Raw genomic sequence first — 20,176 nt, 5'->3', positions numbered from 1 at the left:
AGCAACGCCCAATGTGGCGACTGCCTCCGAGGGTGAGTAGGGCTCAGGTCTGGAGGAGCTTGGAATGGAATATAGACACCTTACATTACAATACACTATACGTCAAGGCCGGACCATCTAATAGTATAATAGTAGATTACTACACAGTCAGCTTCTAACCCATTTTCAGAGATTGAACTTACTTTCGAATTTCAATTCCGTTCTGCATGTGTGTGTGTGTGTGTGTGTGTGTGTGTGTGTGTGTGTGTGTGTGTGTGTCTGTGTGTGCATGTGCGCATGTGTGTGTGTGTGTGTGTGTCTGTGTGTGCGTGTCTGTGTGTGCGTGTGCGCATGTGTGTGTGAGTGTGTGTGTGTGTGTGTGTGTGTGTGTGTGTGTGTGTGTGCCTGCGTGTGTGTGTGTGTGTCTGTGTGTGTGTGTGTGTGTGTGTGTGTGTGTGTGTGTGTGTGAACAGGTATTATGAGCTCAGGAGCCGGAGTGCTGAGATCGAGCTGCAGTGTATGCCTTGTTACAGCCCTACAGGCAGGGTACGGAAAGAGTGTTTGCCATCACAGCCGACACACACCTCCACAGCAGGTAAGGTAAACATCCCCCAGACAGACATAAGCCTCCGGCATTGCTTTAGCAAACAGTATTGCTGGCAGCCTTCCAGCGGAAGACTTCGTTGATTTTTAATGGATCCTTTTCAGACTGAGAATTCGTCATCAGAAAGTCATAGCTTTTGTTGGTGACCATCATTCCCTGGAAACTGAAGGTTTCCAATTTAATCACAGAAGAGAGTGAAAAACTATGAATCCAGGTCATAACTTGGGAGCTTGGAGAGCTGATATTCGATGATGTTAATGCTTTTCTGTTTGTTCTAGGGAGAGAGAGCCCCAGTCTCCATGACGCTGATTGGTTCAATAACTGCCTTCTCATCCTTCCTGCTGGTTCTGTTGCTCTGGGCATTTCTACTGACGTTCGAAAGACTCAGTGAGTTCAACCTTTCATATCATTCTGTAGCCACTCTGCTCTCTAGCTCACATCGTTGTCACTCTGCTCTCTCTATCTTTACATTTACACTTTTAGCAGACGCCTTATTCCAAAGCGACTTACAATCAATACATTTGACTAAGCAAGTGAACCATCAATTCACCAGTCGTAGCAGAAAGAGTAATCTAGCTCAGGCCAGGGGCCATTGGCAGTCGTCGTGATAAACACAGTTTTTTTAGACACTGGAGAAACAGTACAAGGGGGGGAAGTAGAAATCTTAGGAGACACAGTGCTATCTCACAATGTTGTTTGGTTGTTTTCTCATGTGGTGGGAGTAGAACATGCATGATACAGTTTATGTGCCTGTTTACGTTGCTCAGAACAGGGGCCTAACTATCGGCCTAAACCTGAGGGCCTACTCTCTGAAGCAGACGCAGCCTCCCCACAGCACTCACACCTGTCCAACACCACAGAGACAGCAGAGAGACCTCTAGATTGTCTGTTACAGAGACCAGCGCAAGCTGAGGACCCCCACAGGTAAAAAGCCTCCTAGAAATAATAACTAGTAGTGTTAGTAGTATTATTAGTAGTCTTACAATTAATCTGATCATCTGATAGATATTCCCCGCATTGCTTCTTTGACCATGTGAAATAATGTTTCCTCCCTCCACCAATCAGATGCCCGGGTTATGAGGGTGAAGTACATCCCACCTCTATCGTCATCAATGTCACCACTAACATCAAACCCTCCCCTCAAAATGGAGGGGAAGACAGGCCACGCAAGGGGCAAGGGAACTGCTGTCACGATCCAGAAGAGGTTTGTTTATTTAATTTAGTTTAAATTAATTCAGAAAATGGATGATGTGGGGGTAGTGGTGGTCTAGTGGATAGTGAGTTGGACTTGTGATTGGAAGGTTGTGAGTTCAAATCCCGCCTGAAGCCACACCACTACTAGTGTGCCCTTGGGTAAGGCACTTAGCCCTCAGTTACTCCAGGGGGAATGTCCCTGTAATTCGTAATTGTAAGTCGCTTTGGATAAAAGCGTCTGCTAAATGGCAAAATTATTATTTTTAAAATTATGATTAATGGCAATTTTACTGAAAGAATGAAGTTTCTGTGCATGACATCGATGTGGTAGTTGTATGTACTAATTGAGAGTAATTGTTGGAATTGATGGAACAAACTTCACTTGTGTGTGTGTGTGTGTGTGTGTCTGTGTGTGTATCTGTGTGTGTGTGTGTGTGTGTGTGTTTACTATGATTCATTTGTTGTTACTGACTTACTGTACTTTGTACTGTACTATTTATAGATGGAACAAAAACTGCTAGAAATATGCAGAGTGGCTCAAGGTATGTTTTCTCTGAACGAGAGAGAGAGAGGGAAAGACAGACAGAGAGCGAGAGAGAGGCGGGGGGGTCAGAATTGATGATGCTCAGCAGTCCTTACTTCCTCAGATTATGTGTCACTCACCAGGACGCCGTATCAGTGTCAGCATTGTTTGTCAGTTTGGTTCAGAAGGTCACCACACCACTAATACAAACTTCCTCTGCCCTAATAGAAAATACTCTGAAATACTCTGAAAATAAATATTGTGGCCTTCTTAGTACTGTTATGCAACAATCAATGTATGCCCTTTTAATATGAACATACTGTAGTAAGTTATCTATACAGTTATCTAGCAGAATGTCTATTTTAGCATTCATTATTTTCAGTCAATAGAACACATGCCTGCTCGTTATCACTGTGCTGATATCACATTACCCTTGTATCAGGTCAGAGTCTGGAGCTGCTCGACTATGACACGGTTCAGGACTTGTCTCTGCTTCTGGACCCAGGGGGCCGTGGCAGTGGAGTGGGGAGGCTGGGGCGTTCGCTGGGCGTCCCCCCCGAGGTCCTCACTAACCTCCACGGCTTCCAGGACCTCTTCCAGTACCTACGCACCTCCACCTACACACTACTGCCCCAACTGGCCCAGGCCACCGCCCTCTTGCCCCGACCTGATGTCATCGCTAGGATACACTGTGCTCTGGTGACCAAGTGAGCTGAGTTGCCTAGGGGACATGTTGCCATGACTTCAACCAATCCAAGCCCACCTTTCAGGACCTGCTTGACTGGGGGACAGACTGTAAAATGACTAGCATAAAGTCTGCCTTGAAGTGAATGCACCCTTAACTTTTGAACCTTTGAACTAATCTCCCTTATTATGTAAAACACAGTGGTATTATTTGTCTGCAGATGAATACTGTGAATAATGGGCTGTTTGTTAGTATTGTACGGTGTGACCTAGATACAGTACCTAGAAATCACATACCTAAATCACAGGATGAAATCACAAAGACGTCATCGATAACCACCATCATGAAAATAGCCTGTAAGTGCATGGAAACCATGAATATTACCATTGTAAAGTACAGACGTATGATAGCGTCTCACAGCTAAACCCACCCCATCTTCTCACTACCACTTCCATTATTTGTGTCTTGAGTGTTAAATAACATGAGACTGTTCTGTATTATTCAGGACAGTGTAACTGAACCCGGAGTGTGGTGTTTTTTCCCTGTTTACCATGTAAAATTAATGATAGGCCCTCTGGCTAAGGCATGTGAGATGCAGTAGGACAGAGGAGGCAGTGTTGGATGGAAATAGAGAGAGAGAATATAACCGTGGGAGGATGAGGTGTTTTCTTTTTGGGAGGGCTTCTCCGCGGCTGCAATGCGGCTTCTAATGAACTGACTCCTCAGTCAGTCCTCAGACTCTTCAACAGTCTTCACAAGGTAAGTCCTCATGGGGCTCTCTATGCCTCCGCTTCTCCTTCAGCGTCTGCAATACAGCACAGCTGTCAGATTAGAGTCAAGTCCATTTCAGCCTAGTACAGGAAATGAATTATTAACTGAAATAGTCCACATAGAAAACTTTGTTAATTAATGTACTTAATTAAATGTATTTAAGTTATATCGAATGATTAATTATGATTACTGAGCTGTATAAAGCTGACCTCAATCCTAATATTTAAAAGGGTACTGTACATGATGTACAAAATACAATTCTGGGGAACGTTTTCCAATTTGTAGTAGCTATAATGTCTTTATGTTCGTTATGACAACACTATTACGCTCTGTGCTCTAATTTGGTTACTCGCTATTATTCATATTTCGGTGATATAAATCGACATCATAAAATCACTGATAAGCAACAGTTGCTTTCTCTCTACTCAAACAATGACTGTCACGCACACTAGATGGCGCTATTGGCTCTCAACGCATGTCCACTTCCCTTGTTGTACTTGTTTTACTTGGCCATCCACGTCCCCGCGTATTGCGCGCCTCGGGGTAACGTGGTTGCGTTCGTAAATTTCCTCCGAGAAGGCCGGAGCGCACACTGCGTCCGACGTCATAAAGCGACCGTGTCATTTGATTGGACGAGAGGCATTCCGTGAGTGCTGATCAGATTTCCACAGCGAATTTACGAACGCCAGCCTTAGTTAGTGTCAGAAAAAAATAGAGAAGGAAAACTTAATAGAATGGCGGAGGGTGCGACGTCTCTCAAAGGGTTGCGAGCCCAAATGGGTAAGAAATGATATTTATCCCGACTATTAACCGATGCGACACTATTATCGACGTTGTTGAAATGTCTCTGCCGTGTTTCTCAAGACGTCCACGACCGTTAAACCTACTTATTTTCGAACATGTTTTGTTGCTAGCCGGCTAGCCAGTTAGCGGTAGCTAGCCTACTGACAATGGTGGGGGTGGAAACCTGCGATGTGTATCTGTCTATCTGTCTATCTGACTTAAATCTCTATTCAATCTGACTGGTTTAATTGTTATAAATGTTCGATAAAAGTTGCGAGGGAGTTTGACAGAAGTGTGTGTACTGTTGTATGCTTGGCACATTTCTTCAATGTTAGATGTCTAGGATACATAGGATATGTGGTTGTACATTTCCATTAGTGGCGCTAAAATGACTTTTTAGTGAGCAGGCTAGAGAGGCCACCATAAATGTGATTTGGTGACCCATGGTGGACACCCAGATCAGATGTGTGTCTCTGTGTCAGTGATCTGCCTGTCTGGCGCCATAATGACAGCTAGCCCCTACTACCTACTAGTCTACTGTGCTAGAGGCCACTTTAGGCTGCTTTAGTTGATCACATTTGCAATGGTTACACACAGTTGTAACTGTATAACTAGCTGGTTGTTTTTTGGTTTAGTTAGTTAGTAAGTAGTTTGCGAGATCGCTTGCTTTAGTGTGTCGGAAGGAATTGTGTCTCCCCTCTCTCTACTCCTGAACACATCAATGTTCTGTTGTCCTCCACGTGTTGATGTTTTATCTTCTTTATAGACTAATGCCTGATCCATTTGTCACAACCTGGATAGATCTAGCCTAGCTAGAGATCTTGCCTCGATATTTCTACTGCTACGTTAAGAGGTTTTTGAGAGAGGTCTTGTCTGGTACTGATTTTGTCATGGGATTTGAGAGGAAGTGTGCAGTTCTTGTGTTTTGTCTATGTGTGTGTGTTGCTTGCTTACTTTTTTTTTACCACTTAAGCAAGTCACAAACTTGTCAATTTGTCATCAGATAATCACTATTGCTTATGGTGCACTGGAGTATTAAAGTAAGGCCTAGAAGCTTATTGATATGTGGCATACTCCCTCCCCTCCCTTCAGAAGGAGGCTATTACCACACAATGTCCTGGTTTTGCAATGAGCTGCAGTTTCATACAGACACTGCATGCTCACAAAGCTACTGATGGGGGGATAAGACTTGTTCTGTAGCATTGCATTCGTTGTATTGACTTGGATGCAGTGATAACCATTGTTGTTGGGCGGCTGTGGAGCAGGAGGTAGAGCTGGCGTCTAATGATTGCAAGGTCGGCAGATCAGCGGTTCGAACCCTGGCTGGCCACATGTCGAGGTGTCCTTGGGCAAGACTCTGAACCCCAAATTGCTCCAAATGAGCGGGCCGGCACCTTGCATGATAGCTTGCCACCATTGGTGTGTGAATGTATGTGAATGGGTGAAATGAGAGGCGCTTTGGAATCAGGCGCTATATAAGTCAGTCCATTTACCATTTTGTTCTGTCTTGTTAGTTCAGTTTTGCACCAAATAATTTTTTTGTATCTGTGAAATTTGTGTTTTCTTTTTTTTCTTTAAAAATAAATAAATATATAACAGCATTCAGTTCCCCTGATTCAATCTTCCTACTGGGTGGATGCCAAACGCACAGATGTTTACTGTGTGTCTGCATCAGAAGGCCTGAATGCCCTGTTTGTTTTGACTTGAGCAGTTAGATTGGGCTAAAATGTTAGTGTTTTTTTCAAACCCATCCAGTGTGGGTGTAGGCCTACATTTTTCTTTGTGGGCAGGGGTAAAAAGGCTGTCCAGAACATAGGCCACAACGACTTTGAATCCGGTCTCTCCCACTTCCCCATTCACTATTCTCACTCTGAGAATCATATAGGCTTCCCACTGATCTGTGTGGCTTTGTGAAAGTATTTTCCGGTCTGAACACAGTGGCTGTGGAAAGAAAGAGAGAGAGAGAAAGAGAGAACTGTGATGTGATCTTGCCCGTCTGTCTACTCTACGGAGTTCCCAAATCACCCTGTGCAGAGGCTCCCTCTCTGCCTTTCGGACATAGGATTGGAACCTTGACTAACAAAATAATGGCCGCATAGCATACTTAGTTATCTCCACAAGAATGTGAGCGAGGAGTATATCTACCCTGTCATTATGAGTGAGGATCAGACGGGAGTTTCACTGCAGGGCTGTGTGACTACTGGCCACGTCTCTGTACTGTAGAATCAAAAGCATGACAAATATTTCTGAATTGTTCTGTGAACCGAAGCAGGAAGTAGACGTGTAAGCCTTTTTTTTTGTTATCGATTCACGTAGCAGTGAAACAACCAGAACGTTATTATTTCTTCCTGTAATGTCATCACTGCTTTCTGTTGGAGATTAAAAAACAAAACAAAAAAAACATCCCTGTTTTCCCTGGATGAGGTCATGACCCTCTTACTTCTGTGTGAAGACAGCACTGTAAGGGAACGTGGCCCCAAGGGAACTCACCCCCATGACACAGCTTTATCGAGCGACTGCGAGGAGGTTGATGAGCTGCTGTAGAGATGTGCCCACTCATGCAAAGGCTGCCCTCCCTCTTCCCGATGAAGAGATTTGAGTAGCAAATGTAATCTTATGGATTTGAATAACAGAAGCCAGTCCACTCGCCCCCTCTCATTCAGACTGCTGCAGTCTGTGTTATATACTGTAGTTGGCCAGTTGAATCACTGTCGGGTTGTAGCCTAATCACTCGCCTCACATCTAGCATTAGGTCAGATGAAAAGTGAAGAAAGTTAAGATGATTTAAGGAGGCCTGGTCCAATTCTATTTGGCCAATTCTACTATAGCATTAGTGTGACAGTGACACCTAGCTAGTAGCAACGAGAACACTATAGGCCCACCATGAGCGATGAGTGGGGGCTGAGTTCAGTGAGGCTCCACCTTTGTGTCCGTGGAGGAGTGAGAGGTAGGGGGCCGCGTGTCACCAGGAGAAGCCCCCCTGGTCTGAGACCTGGTCAGGCCGCTCTGTCATTAGCCTGGAAGACCTGAGCATGACCTGTCATCATCCTGGAGGGTCTGGAAATAGCCCCAGGCTTACCTCTGTGTGAATGTGTCCCCTGTAATCCTGGCCAAGATCTTGTGTGTATGTGTGTATGTGTGTATGTGTGTATGTGTGTGTGTGTGTGTGTGTGTGTGTGTGTGTGTGTGTGTGTGTGTGTGTGTGTGTGTGTGTGAGAGAGAGAGAGTGTCATCCCAGCTGTGTCCTCTGATGAAGGCCTGCATTATCAGACAGTGTGGACCCGTTCCACTCGAGGCATCTGCAGTACTTCCCATCTGTGCTCTTCCCTGCCAGCCCAGTAACACCCAGCTAAGCTAGCTACTAGCCCTGCAGCCCTTCCCTGCTAGCCCAGTAACACCCAGCTAAGCTAGCCTGCAGCCCTTCCCTGCTAGCCCAGTAACACCCAGCTAAGCTAGCCTGCAGCCCTTCCCTGCTAGCCCAGTAACACCCAGCTACGCTAGCCTGCAGCCCTTCCCTGCCAGCCCAGTAACACCCAGCTAAGCTAGCCTGCAGCCCTTCCCTGCTAGCCCAGTAACACCCAGCTAAGCTAGCCTGCAGCCCTTCCCTGCCAGCCCAGTAACACCCAGCTAAGCTAGCCTGCAGCCCTTCCCTGCCAGCCCACTGAACACCCAGCTAAGCTAGCCTGCAGCCCTTCCCTGCTAGCCCAGTAACAAGGAGGAGCAGCACTTCACTGACTCACTGGACTGACTCTCTTGTCTCTGAATGGTGTGTTTGTGTGTGTATTAGTGAATCTCGTTGTGCGGTGTCTAGTCTACTGAGTGTCTCGTAGGAGTGCTCGGACTCCGTGCCTCGTTTACATCCTCCAGGGGAGGCGTGAGCACAATGGGTCCCGGTTCTGCTGTAAAAGCAATGCTTTATGAATTTTAAGATTATATGTAAACATGCCTCTTCGTGTTTTCTTTTGGTCTCCAGACTAGTAGATGGAGTAGCATTCAGCACATTATCTATACTGATTCAGATCTGTACTGTGATGCTGATGGATCCTGTCAAGTTTTTGTCTTTAAAGAGAACTGCTGGTTGTTAGTGCAGCCCGTTCTGTTTCCTGTTTGTGCCCCCCCTCCCCCCCAGCCTGGCCAGTGGAGTCACCAGGAGCCCGCAGGAGAGGGTGACGAGCGCTCAGTGCTTCCATAACCACCCCTGGCTGCCTGGAGGATGGAGGCTAGGCTACCCTCGCTAATCAATACCCTGTCTATGTATTCTGTTGTGTGCCGTTATGGAGAGATTGTGTTGTGGTTAGCGTAGCCGTACTTTGGGGCAAGCTCACCATGGCCTGGGAAAGGGGACAATTTGTCAGGGCACATGTAGCTAAATGCTAGGGCGTCAGCCGTCAGGCCATTGTGTACAAGTTTATTCGGAGGCCAAATACTTTTTTCGGAACAATTGTTAGCCTATTTCTAGGGCTGCATTGTAAGTATACCTAAAGCAAGTTGTCTGTTTAAAAATGTTGCTGGAAAATAGTTGCATTGGGCCATTAATAGCAGTGGTGTGATCCTGTGTGTGAGCTGTGGTCCTCATTCACAGCTCTGTCATGTTAGGTGCACACACACACGGCGTGTCATCTTTGTTGCGTCAGTCTGTCTGGTTTCCTGCAGCAGCCCGGTCAGGTTGAACATACATACGCTTATCAATGCAAATCTCCATAGTGATGGAGAGATGCTACAGCCAGGTGGTTTTATTTCTATGGATGGCCTCTCCCTCCACTGACTCTCAGTTCCTCATTACACAAAGGCCTGTGTCAAACAGAACGTTAAAACAGGTGGATGAAACTGTAGTATAGTGTTGTTTTAGCTCCCATTATAGCCTTGTTATAATCATTGTCTTTTTGTTGACTTTGAACTAATTGCATCTTCTGGGTGTGGTGGGTAGCTTGTGTTGTTACCATGGCCACTCATTTTGTGCCAGTCGTGTAGGCCGACTAGTCACGGACTGTGTGTATTTGCATGCAGGCGTGCTGCAGAGTGCCCACTGTTTGCCCTGGTTTCCATTGTCATGGGGCAGAGGGAGCCAGGTAACAATGACTCAGTCTGCCTTTGCATACTCAGTAGCGATGTCCATCTACTCTGTCACTGAAGAGGCTGAGTGACACACCTAATCACACTATCCTCACACGCCAACAGGGCATCTCAAAGTCTGACTCACCGAAGCAGGAACAACAAACCTTAGGCTTTGTACGTTATTTCTGAAAACTAAGAGTTGGTCTGAGGAGAAAGGTAGCCTCAACGTAGGTTGTTTAGGCTGCTAAATAACCTACGTTTAATGAATGAATGAATGTTTTTATTTGCCATTCAATGAACGAATGGAATTTGGTATTTTTTGCTTTATGCAGTAGGCACAGGGTCAGCATTAGTTGTTGCCCCTGAAGCAATTAGGGGTTAAGTGCCTTGCTCAAGGACACGTGCAGCTCCCTCCTGAGCGAGCCAGCGACCTTCCTATTGCCCCAGGCTTAGTCTTAGGCTACTTTTCTCCTCAGACCAACACGTATTTTCAGAGCTAATGTACAAAGCCTATTGCTTGTTGTTCTTGATTGAGTTTGTGAAAGACCATTTATACGGTCCATTTAGACCGTATCTTACATGGCTGGAGCTGAGGTCTTGGTTAGTAGGGGTGTGTGCTGTGCACAGCTGTTGAGACTCCAGGTTTTAACTTGGCGTCATTCACATTTTCCCTACTCAGCCCTTTCCCCAGCCCCATCACTTTCCTGTCTGCTCTCCATTCCTGGTCCCTGTAGCCAAGGAACTTTACAACTCTTACCCAGTAATGTTTAAATGCTGTCTCAGGTCTGGCCGAGGCTCTCATCTTGATGGGTCCAGGCCAAAAGCAAGGCCAAATCTTTATGCTTGTTTTCAAAACGAGTGTCTGGCTAATATTCTGTGGACCTGAGTTGCTGACTATGAAACTACAAGCCTCTCACTCTCAGTGCTGTTGGTGGTGTCTGATTAAGCATTTGCAGGCTTAGACAGTGAGTAAGAGATGCAGACACCCTTTGTTATCTGTCATCTCTGTCTCTCGACCTGCACGCCACATTGCTGAGCAACAGTTGCCATGTGACCGAGCTTCCCACTCCTCAGCAGAGAGCGAAGACAGATGAAGCTTGGTGTGGTGTTGTAGAAACTCACTTTATGGCGTTTAAGTCAACTTAGTTCGGTGATGATCGATATCTCTATACCAAGGATGGGCTAGTCTCATTTCAGATGACCTACTTCCCACAACTGTAGCTACTTGAATCTTTGGCTTTGGAGTTGTTTTTCTCTGCTCTTCTCCCTTGAGAGTAGAGAATGAATGTCTATATTAAGTACCTAGCTCATGGGACACACCAACCCTGCCTTAACCCCCACATCCACAATCTAAAATAATACCGATCTGAAATCTTCAAAGCACCCTTCCAATGTCCAAAGTCAGTGAGTAATAGTCGGTGTGTCCTAATCCCAATCAAAAGGTTGTGATCTTTCAACAAGTACGTGACTCACTTAACCCTGGGCTTGGCGAGCACTGAGGCATGAGTGGGAAAGCAAACTGATCCCGGCTGTACTTCCTTTGCGATTAGCCGCAGACTTCGACCCCCAGCTAATGGGTCTAATGTCTTGATTTGAGCTCCCTATTGTCGGAGACATTGATTGCCCGTTTGGCGGAAAAGACTGATATCGACGCTGTTTCGTTTGTGTTTGTCAGAGGTCTTTGTCCTCACGTCGACTAAGTACGCTGATGCTGCTCAACCACAAGAGGGTTGAGGTGCCTGTGCCTGTGACACAGCGACAGCGTAGATACACATCTATGCCTGTCCAATGGGAGTGGAGTTGAATTGAACCGTCAGTCACTCTCCTTCACTCCTGTTGTCCTCTATGACCACAGATGGGGTGAAATGACTGCTACGGTGTTCTTCACATCAGTTGCTTTATTCTATACCCAAGATAAGCCATCACAGAGGAACCGTCTGTATTGTCTGTTACTGAGTCACACTAAAGAGCTGTAACAGAGAGCTGTCCCTATAGGCTCTGTATGTTCCCGCTTGAGTTTCCGCCGACTGATAACCTCCCTTTTGTTTTGTTTTACGGTGGTCATATCCGCTCCAGTTTGTTTCTCCTCTATGAGCTTTGTTGTTATAGCCTCTGTACTTACACTCAGCCACTCAGCACAAAACAAAGCAAAGCCCCTTTCACCTATACAACCCTCCCAGTAGATTCCATGGAATTTACCTGGTACGGTGTATGTGTGAACGCGACTGACCAGGGAAAGTTACTTATTTACTTGGCTAGATTACTTATCGAATGCACATTTGTAATATGTTTACGCGGTGCGCATCGGTGGCACTTCGCTCTCTCGCTTCAACCGTGCTTACTCAGGCCGACAATACAGTGTGCAGTGCTAGCAAGTTCTCCCATACTGTGCTTTTGGACTAGTATAGTATGTTTATACCAATGGTAATCAAGTACTTTAGTTGGCAGGTGAACTTGGTGATGGTAAGCATATTACGAGTTGACTCGCTGTTAAATGAATGTGAAAAATATGATGATAAATACATATAAAACGGGGCTCTGTCAGCCAGTCAGCCAACCAACCAACCAGTCAGTCAGTCAACCAGCCAGCCAGCCAGCCAGCCAGTGCACACAGTGTCCTCCTGGCTCTGGGTCAGGGTCACCTCATGTAAGGAGAGCCCATTGTCCCGGCTACCTGTAGGGACACGGTGGTGTCGCCCTGTGTCTCCCGGGGAGGCAGGCAGGGAGGGAGGGAGGCAGGGAGGGAGGGACAGGTAAAGGTGCGGTGGGAACTAGGCCTCCGGGCTCTGTCCCGTCACGCCGTACCTGAAATAGAATGGGTTTGCCTCGTGATGTCGTCAGGGCAACGAGAGGGGTGAGTCAGGCTAAATGGGTTATCCACCCCTGCCCGGACGGTTTTACATTCTCAAGGCTCCGTTCCAACTGTCTGAAAACGGCATCCTTCTCCCGCCTCGTGACTTCCTCTGCGTTTATCTCGGGTATAGAGCAGAGCAGCCGACGCGGGGAGCCTTACTAGACGTTTTCACCCCTCCACGGGTGTCCTGAAGGAGAGGAGGAAAGAATGAGAGGAGGAGAGAAGGCTAAAGAGGCTGTTTCAGACTGTTTGGCCGAATGCTGAAGGGCTGGCCATCTGCCATGACACGTGTCACATGACAACCTCTCTGCCACTCTGTCAGCAGTCACACTCTCACACACTCTCACACACACACACACACACACACACACACTCTCACACACTCTCACACACTCTCACACACACACACACACGGGCTGCTACTGGACTGTTGATCACGTCCTCTCCACTTCCTGCCTCCCTCCATCCTGCCCTACTCTTTCCCGCCTGCCGGCCCTGTGGCCAAAACAAGAAAGACCGCCTTTGAGCCAAGAGAGGGGTGTGTGGGGGGGGCTACTTGAGGCCCCACCCTCTCAGATCTACCAGAAGTGCACTAGTAAGAAGGGACTAGGGTTTGGTGTAGATTGGGGCACGTGTCTCTTCGCTGCCAGGCATGGTGACCAGAAACCTGACTGACCCGGCGTGTCACTGTGCCCTGTGTACGGGCAGCGACGTGGGGTGGTGGGGGGGGGCGGGGGGCTAGAGGCTGGAGGCTGAATAGCTGGATTGTTCTGTGGTTTTTAAACCCTCTGGATTGCTCTAGAACATGCATTCCTATGGAGACCAAACAAAGCACAGAGAGAGCGCTTTGCTGCCCCAGACTCTGCTGGCCTCGCTGTTCCAGAAGCATCTCGTTTCACGGAGGATAATTGAAATTCGTGCTCATGTGCTCATGCTACTGGACGGACGGGCTGACCTCTGTGTTCTCTGACTAACTCTCTGTGTGTGTGTGTGTGTGTGTGTGTGTGTGTGTGTGACTGTGTCTGTGTGTGTCTCTGTGTGTGTCTCTGTGTGTGTCTCTGTGTCTGTCTCTGTGTGTGTCTCTGTGTGTGTGTCCAGCTGCGCAGGCGCAGGCTCAGGCAGACGAGCGGCGCAGCCTATCAGGGAACAGCCCAGGACCTACAGCTTCAGCACCCACACCCACCACTACAGCCAAGACCCCCGCGCCTCGCCCAGGTAACTGTCCCACCCCCCCCACTGCCCAGGTAACTGTCCCTCCCTACCAGTAGAGACCCCCCTCCGCCCAGGTAACTGTCCCTCCCTACCAGTAGAGACCCCCCCCCCCGCCCAGGTAACTGTCCCTCCCTACCAGTAGAGCCCCCCCCCCCCCCCCCCCGCCCAGGTAACTGTCCCACCCTACCAGTAGAGACCCCCCCCCCGCCCACGTAACTGTCCCACCCTACCAGTAGAGACCACCCGCCTAGGTAACTGTCCCACCCCCCAGTAGAGGCTGGCCCAGGTAGAGATAGAAGGACCTGGTTTTAATGCACTGGGTCTGGTGTTTCCTAAGGCCCTACACTTATGCCTCTTAGAGTGTATTACCTGTGTTTATTCACCCCCCTCCCCCCACCTGGCACGTAATGCTATACTTAAGTCCCCCCCCCACACACACACACACACACCCTCAGGCCTTGTCATCGTGGCACCAACGTTGAGTCATCGCGTTGTAAGTGTAACGGTTGTAAGACAAAGCCCGTTAATGTTAGTCACTCTAACACACCTGCCTGTCAGGTGGCTCACCTGGAGGGACACCGCCACACGTGGTAATCCACGGCCACGCTCAACACAAACACCCTACTGTGTGTGTGTGTGTGTGTGTGTGAGAGAGAGAGTGTGTGTGTGTACGTCTTTGTGTGACAGGTTGTCTGTGTGTCTCTTGCAGTCATCGACGGCGCGGCGCTTAAGATAGACGACCGACTGCGAGTGGCGAAGGAGAGGAGGGAGGAGGCGGACAAGCAGCACGGTGAGACAGCAGACAGCCCCCCTGTCCCAACCTTCCCCCTTCAGTCCCTCAGCCAACCAGAGCTCAGCCAGGAGGCCTCAGGCCCCTCCCCTCTCAGGCCCCTCCCCTCTCAGGCCCCTCCCCTCTCAGGCCCCTCCCCTCTCAGGCCCCTCCCCTCTCAGGCCCCTCCCCTCTCAGGCCCCTCCCCTCTCAGACCCCTCCCCTCTCAGACCCCTCCCCTCTCAGACCCCTCCCCTCTCAGACCCCTCCCCTCTCAGACCCCTCCCCTCTCAGACCCCTCCCCTCTCAGACCCCTCCCCTCTCAGACCCCTCCCCTCTCTCAGACCCCTCCCCTCTCAGCGCCCGGCCATCACTCATTCCCAGCCCTAATCTTCTTCTGCGGTTTAATTCGTAGTAGTATGTCTGACGTGCCCAGACGTATTTTCCTGACCAAAAAGCATATGTGTGCACGGGGGGGGGGGGGGGGGGGGGTGGGCCTATAGGTCGTTCACGCCGTAGTCTCTCGACGTGTTCTCACACACACATTCTCACTCACCCACAATCTCTCTCTCTCAGCTTCGCGGGAGTCTCAGATCCTGGAGCGGGAGCGTAAGACCAAGCTGCAGGTGGAGCGCCAGATGGAGGAGCGTCAGAGGAAGCTGGACGAGCAGCGCAGGAAGGAGGATCAGCGGCGTGCCGCCGTGGAGGAGAAGAGGAAGCAGAAACAGGAGGAGGAGAAGGTACGGAGGTGGGGTGGGGGGCCGTGGAGGAGAAGACGAGGCAGGAGGAGAAGGTAGGGGTGGAGGAGAAGGGAGGGGGCGGAGAGAGGAGGCAGAAGCAGGAGGAGGAGGCGGTACGGGGGGCCGTGGAGGAGAAGAGGAGGCAGAAACAGGAGGAGAAGGAGGTATGGGGGGGGGGAGGAGGCAGAAACAGGAGGAGGAGGAGAAGGAGGTATGGGGGGGAGAAGAGGAGGCAGAAACAGGAGGAGAAGGAGGTGTGGTTGGTAAGGGGGGGGGGGGCGGGGGTCCTCCTCCACAGCAGGGCGGCGCCCAAGACACAACAGTTACCGTGACGGAATGGACCGTTGACTCTTACTCTACTGGAGGTTTATGCTGTCAGATGTATGACGACGTCTGACTGTTATCATGTTTGTCTCTCAACTTCAGCTCCTCTCTCCCGTCGCTGCCATTGCGATCATATATCATATCAAGTCAACTTCAGTAGTGAAAAAATTGCAATTTACCTTCACAACATGTCAAGCTTGTCTTGCTTTTGAAATGTTTAGGTTCGCTGTGTTACAACATGTTAACTCTTATCAATCTGTCTCTGTTTATTGACATTTTTTGGGTAAGAACATCGCCATCGTGTGAATGACTTTGCATTCCTCTCTCTCTCTCTGTCTCTCCCCCCCCCTCTCCCTCCCTCCTCCTCTCCCTCCCTCCTCCTCTCCCTCCCTGCCTCCCTCTCTCCGTCTCCCTGCTGTCTGCTGCAGGAGCACTACGAGGCGGTGATGCGGCGGACTCTGGAGCGTAGCCAGCGGGTGGAGCAGAGGCAGAAGAGGTGGTCGTGGGGAGGGCTCTCAGAATCCGACGGCAGGACAGGTAAGGAGCCGTCCGTCCGTCTCTCTCTCTCTCTCTCTCTCTCTCTCTCTCTCTCTCTCTCTCTCTCTCTCTCTCTCTCTCTCTCTCTCTATGGATCAGCGTTCTCCTCTCCTCGGTCCGTGCGTTAGGAGGAGTTCTGGGTCCCGCCGGACGGTGAATCGGGCAGGTCTGTAAAAAAAAAAGAAAAACAAACCGCTGACTCATTGAGCGTCACCGTGAATCTTATGCCGGTCTGCTCCGAAGTCGTGTCGATAGGCCTCTGTGTTGTGTGTGTCCCTGGTGTGACGGTGGCTACGTCTGTCGACGTTTTGGGATTTAAAAAAAGACTGGAAGCGTGAACGCGGCCCGGGGACGATGTTTTCAGTACGGCTGCTTCGTTCTGGTCCGAAACATTATTTAGACTTCTCTGTACCGGACCCAGAAGCATCAAAATGTCTATGCACAGTTGTCTTTGTATACGGAGGAAAAGATGTGTTGAAATGATGTACGGTCCGTTTTTTACAGTTTACTCTGTGGCTTGGGGGATGGGGAGAGAGGGGGGTGGGGGGGGGGGGGAGTGTGTATCAGTTTTATGGTGTGAGCTGTTTTCTACAGCAGGCAGCTGTGTCTGGATACTGGCTGGCAGAGATGGGAATCTACTGATCCTTGTCAGCCATGTTCCTCCTCCTCCTCCTCCTCATGTCATCTCTCTGGGCGGGAGGTTTCCTCTCCTGCCCACCCTCCCCCGCTGAGAGTTTTTTTCCCCCACAGGAGACCCTGATGCAGGCGCCGTTTCTCCAATAGCTATAGTAATCTCCCCCGCCTCTCCAGAAAAGCTCGTGAGGACAAGACAAGGTGCTGGTTGATGCCTGTCCCCCCCCACCTATGTAGCAGCACGGGGCTGGCACTAGCTTCCACTAGCTTCCACTGCCCCTACCAGCCCTCACTCTAACCCACACTCGGCCTCACTAACCATAGCTTCCTGTTAACCTCTGTCCCCACGTGCCTGTGGTTTGGGCTCACAGAATGAAAACATGGCCTGTGGTCTCTGTCCCCTCTTTCTCTCTCTCTCTCTCTCTCTCTCTCTCTCTCACACACACACTCTCTCTGTCTCTCTCTCTCTCTCTCTCACACACACACACACACTCTCTTTCACCCTCTCTCTGTCCCTTTCACTCTCTCTCACACGCACTCACTCACTTCTTCACTTCCAGGTCAGGGGGGTCACATGTTGCTCCTCAGCCTTGAAGGGCACCTCCCACACCTCTCAGAGCACCACCTCCTGGTTGCTGCTCTCTGCATGTAGCAGCGAATGTGGTCTTCTCTGGTATCTACTTAACGGAATGTTCACTAGACAACTTCATACGTGGTGTTCAGCCCCCTCTTACTAACGGCTATGTTCGCCTCTGAAAACGGAATGGCTTTGATTTGGCACGCGGTGTTCTGTCCTGAGAGGTTTGATGAAAGAATAATGTTTTGTCAATAGCTAGTTTGTCTGTTTTGGAGGTATTACGAAAAAACTAAAAATGCACTGTGTTCAGTTATTTAGATCGATCAATGTTTGGTTTGAACATTGCCTCCACTAGTAGGTGTTAGACCAAATGACTGTTGAATGTTAGTACCGTATTTTCTGGATTATAAGTCGCTCCGGAGTGTAAGTCGCATCAGTCAAAAAATGCGCCATTAAGAGAAAAAAACATATATAAGTCGCACTGGACTATAAGTCGCATTTATTTAGAAATGTATTTCACAAAATCCAAGACCAAGAACAGACATTTAATCTGGAAAGGCAAGTTTATTCAACTACACAATAGCACACAGAACAACAGGCTGAATAGAAGTCCGGTATGTTAACGTAACACATTAACAGTTATTCAGCTACACAATAGCATAAAGAACATACCTGGGAGGCTGAATAGGCTAAATTAACATAACAAGCCAGCGAGTCCAACAAGCAAGTTACCAGTAAGCAAGTTTACCAAGCTACCGTTTGCTTAGCTTCAACAAGCTAATGTTTTAGTTCCTTTCTTCAGTGGTATAGGAGCAGCATATAGTTGTCACAAGCCCAGAGCGGCCCAGAGCGCCCTCTGTCGGCTGTAGACGGTAATGTTTACTCCTTGGTTCATGTCAGTCAGTATGAAATTATATATATATTGATATATAAGTCGCACCTGACTAAGTCGCAGGACCAGCCAAACTATGAAAAAAAGTGTGACTTATAGTCCGGAAAATACGGTACTAGGACCCTGTAGAGCCCTGTCCCCTATCCCCCTACCCTCCTACCTTTGTGTCCAGTCCCTCCCTCCTACTGGTGTGTTTAACCCCCTCCTCCCCTGTGTGTGTGTGTGTGTGTCCGTCCCCCCCCCCCCCGTAGTGGACAAGCGCTCCACCTCCACCATGAACCTCAAACAGCCAGGCGACGCCGGCATCAGCAAGCGTCTGTCCTCCTCCTCCGCCACGCTCCTCAACTCTCCCGACAAAAGTAAGTGTCTTCCGTCCCTCCCTCCCTCCCTCCCCTCCACTGTCCCTGTGACCTTTGACCCTTCTCCTCTCCCGTGTTGTAGGCACACAGGCCCTTTGAGTCCCCCCCTCCCCCCCGCCCGCCAGTGTGTCTCTCAGTGGAGCTCAGAGACTGGTAAAAAAACAAAAACACCCTTGATGACCTGACATCTCTGTCCACAGCCAAATGATCAAACCAGCATGAACTCCTGATTCCAGTGCGCTTTAGGGGGCAGCGGGGGGGGGGGGGGGGGGGGTCGCCGAATCATGAGGGCCCCACAAACATCACCAGTGATCTGTCCACCGACCTACACTGTCACGTCTCCAGTAGTCTGTACTGTATCATCTCTAGTCCGTATGCAATGCTGCATGGGTTGATTTACAGGAATTGCAGGGGGGGCAGGGGGGGCACGACGACTTACGGTCCAATCATAACTGGTGGAATCATATCTCTCCACAGCTTCCTTTTCCTCCCTGCAGGCCAAGAGGTGCAGCTCCTCGTGCTGTTTGTCATCTCCTGATATTGCTGATTTGTGCCCTCCCTCAGGCTGTCATTGTGTTAAACTCCACCGCCAGCTTCCTTTTACACCAGGGTTATCAACTCAGGAGGAAAATCACATGGGGATGCATGGGGGGGGGGGGGGGTGATAACAATCCCTCTAACCTTGGTCCTTCCTCTAAAGGTCTAGAGGTGTGTGTGTGGTGTGTGTGTGAAGTGCTGTGTCAGTTCTTCACCGCGGGTGTCTCCGTTTGTCTCCCAGGTGCTAAGCGGAGGAGCTCGTCTTTGACCCGGTTGTCTAGCAACGGCACCGCCGCTCAGCCAGCTAAGGAAGGCAGCAGAAAGCCTCAGGTGGAGCAGACAGGTGCATAAGGCCCAACACAACTACACTACAAACCCCAACCTGAGCACTCTGCTCGTTGGGGGAGACCCAAGCAGAGATACCATTTGAGTGTCTCAAGAGCGTAATTGACCTTCTGCTACTCACTGATATTATTTATTTATTCGTGTTTAAACGTTCACAGTACCGTAAGCCGCCAGAGGTAGCTAAAACGGGTCGCACAGTTCTGAAAGCTAGCGTTAGCCACAGAGTCAGACCAGATGTAGACGTTATGGGCTGGACTGAGACCAGTGGACAGATGTAGTTAAGGGCGTAGCAACACAGTACAGTGTTGCTGGACCGTCTGTGTGCAGTGAGATCAGTGATCAGATGAGGACACAGACACAGGACTTTGGGCCGCTCGGCCTAACCCTAACCCACAACTAAATGAAGCTAAATGAAATCAATGTGTTTTTTTGTTTTTAGAGTTACTTCACCCTCTCTGTCTCTTGATAGGCTGTAACCCCCCCCCCCCTCCTCCTGTGCGTCCCCCCTGTCCGTAGGCCCCTCCCTGAAGAAGAGAAGCTCCTCCCTGTCGCGAGTCTCGGGGGGCAGAGCGCAGCCCCCCGCCAAGCTCGATAAAGGGACGGCGGAGGAACAAGGTGGCTAGCATGAACAGGGGAAAAGCCCAAACATTTTGAACGTGTTCTGTCCTCCATGTCTGCATGGCTCGGGCCTCCTTGTAATCAATAACCTCCGTCGAACGTCTGCTCACTCACCCTGTGTTTCAGCCTCTTAACTGGGGGGGTACTGGGGGATAATTGGGGGGGTGCTATGTCGATGATGGGGT

At 49.4% G+C, this 20,176-nt stretch overlaps 2 protein-coding genes across 2 annotated transcripts in view; both read left to right on the top strand.

Moving 5' to 3' along the window:
• LOC308153722 (uncharacterized protein) overlaps positions 1–3,011 on the top strand; it is a gene marked incomplete at both ends in the record, with an annotated part of 4,056 nt that extends 1,045 nt beyond the window's left edge. Inside the window, 5 exons of the mRNA XM_080526915.1 lie at positions 1–32; positions 453–525; positions 1,356–1,507; positions 1,649–1,787; positions 2,748–3,011. The exon at positions 1–32 is cut by the window's left edge and continues 147 nt beyond it. Of these exons, the coding sequence (XP_080383041.1) occupies positions 1–32; positions 453–525; positions 1,356–1,507; positions 1,649–1,787; positions 2,748–3,011 (660 nt within the window). The remainder of the gene's footprint in view (positions 33–452; positions 526–1,355; positions 1,508–1,648; positions 1,788–2,747) is intronic.
• Positions 3,012–4,490: 1,479 nt separating this feature from the next.
• Positions 4,491–20,176, top strand: part of map7d3 (MAP7 domain containing 3) — a gene marked incomplete at its 5' end in the record, with an annotated part of 29,863 nt that continues 14,177 nt past the window's right edge. The window contains 9 exons of the mRNA XM_080526914.1: positions 4,491–4,536; positions 13,547–13,663; positions 14,370–14,450; positions 15,006–15,169; positions 15,922–16,030; positions 16,781–16,864; positions 18,384–18,491; positions 19,270–19,371; positions 19,890–19,988. Of these exons, the coding sequence (XP_080383040.1) occupies positions 4,491–4,536; positions 13,547–13,663; positions 14,370–14,450; positions 15,006–15,169; positions 15,922–16,030; positions 16,781–16,864; positions 18,384–18,491; positions 19,270–19,371; positions 19,890–19,988 (910 nt within the window). The remainder of the gene's footprint in view (positions 4,537–13,546; positions 13,664–14,369; positions 14,451–15,005; positions 15,170–15,921; positions 16,031–16,780; positions 16,865–18,383; positions 18,492–19,269; positions 19,372–19,889; positions 19,989–20,176) is intronic.

Source organism: Nansenia antarctica (genome assembly GCF_963989245.1).
Source record: "Nansenia antarctica genome assembly, chromosome: 3".
NCBI classification, from domain to species: domain Eukaryota; kingdom Metazoa; phylum Chordata; class Actinopteri; order Argentiniformes; family Microstomatidae; genus Nansenia; species Nansenia antarctica.
This window is presented reverse-complemented; position numbering and strand designations above follow the sequence as displayed.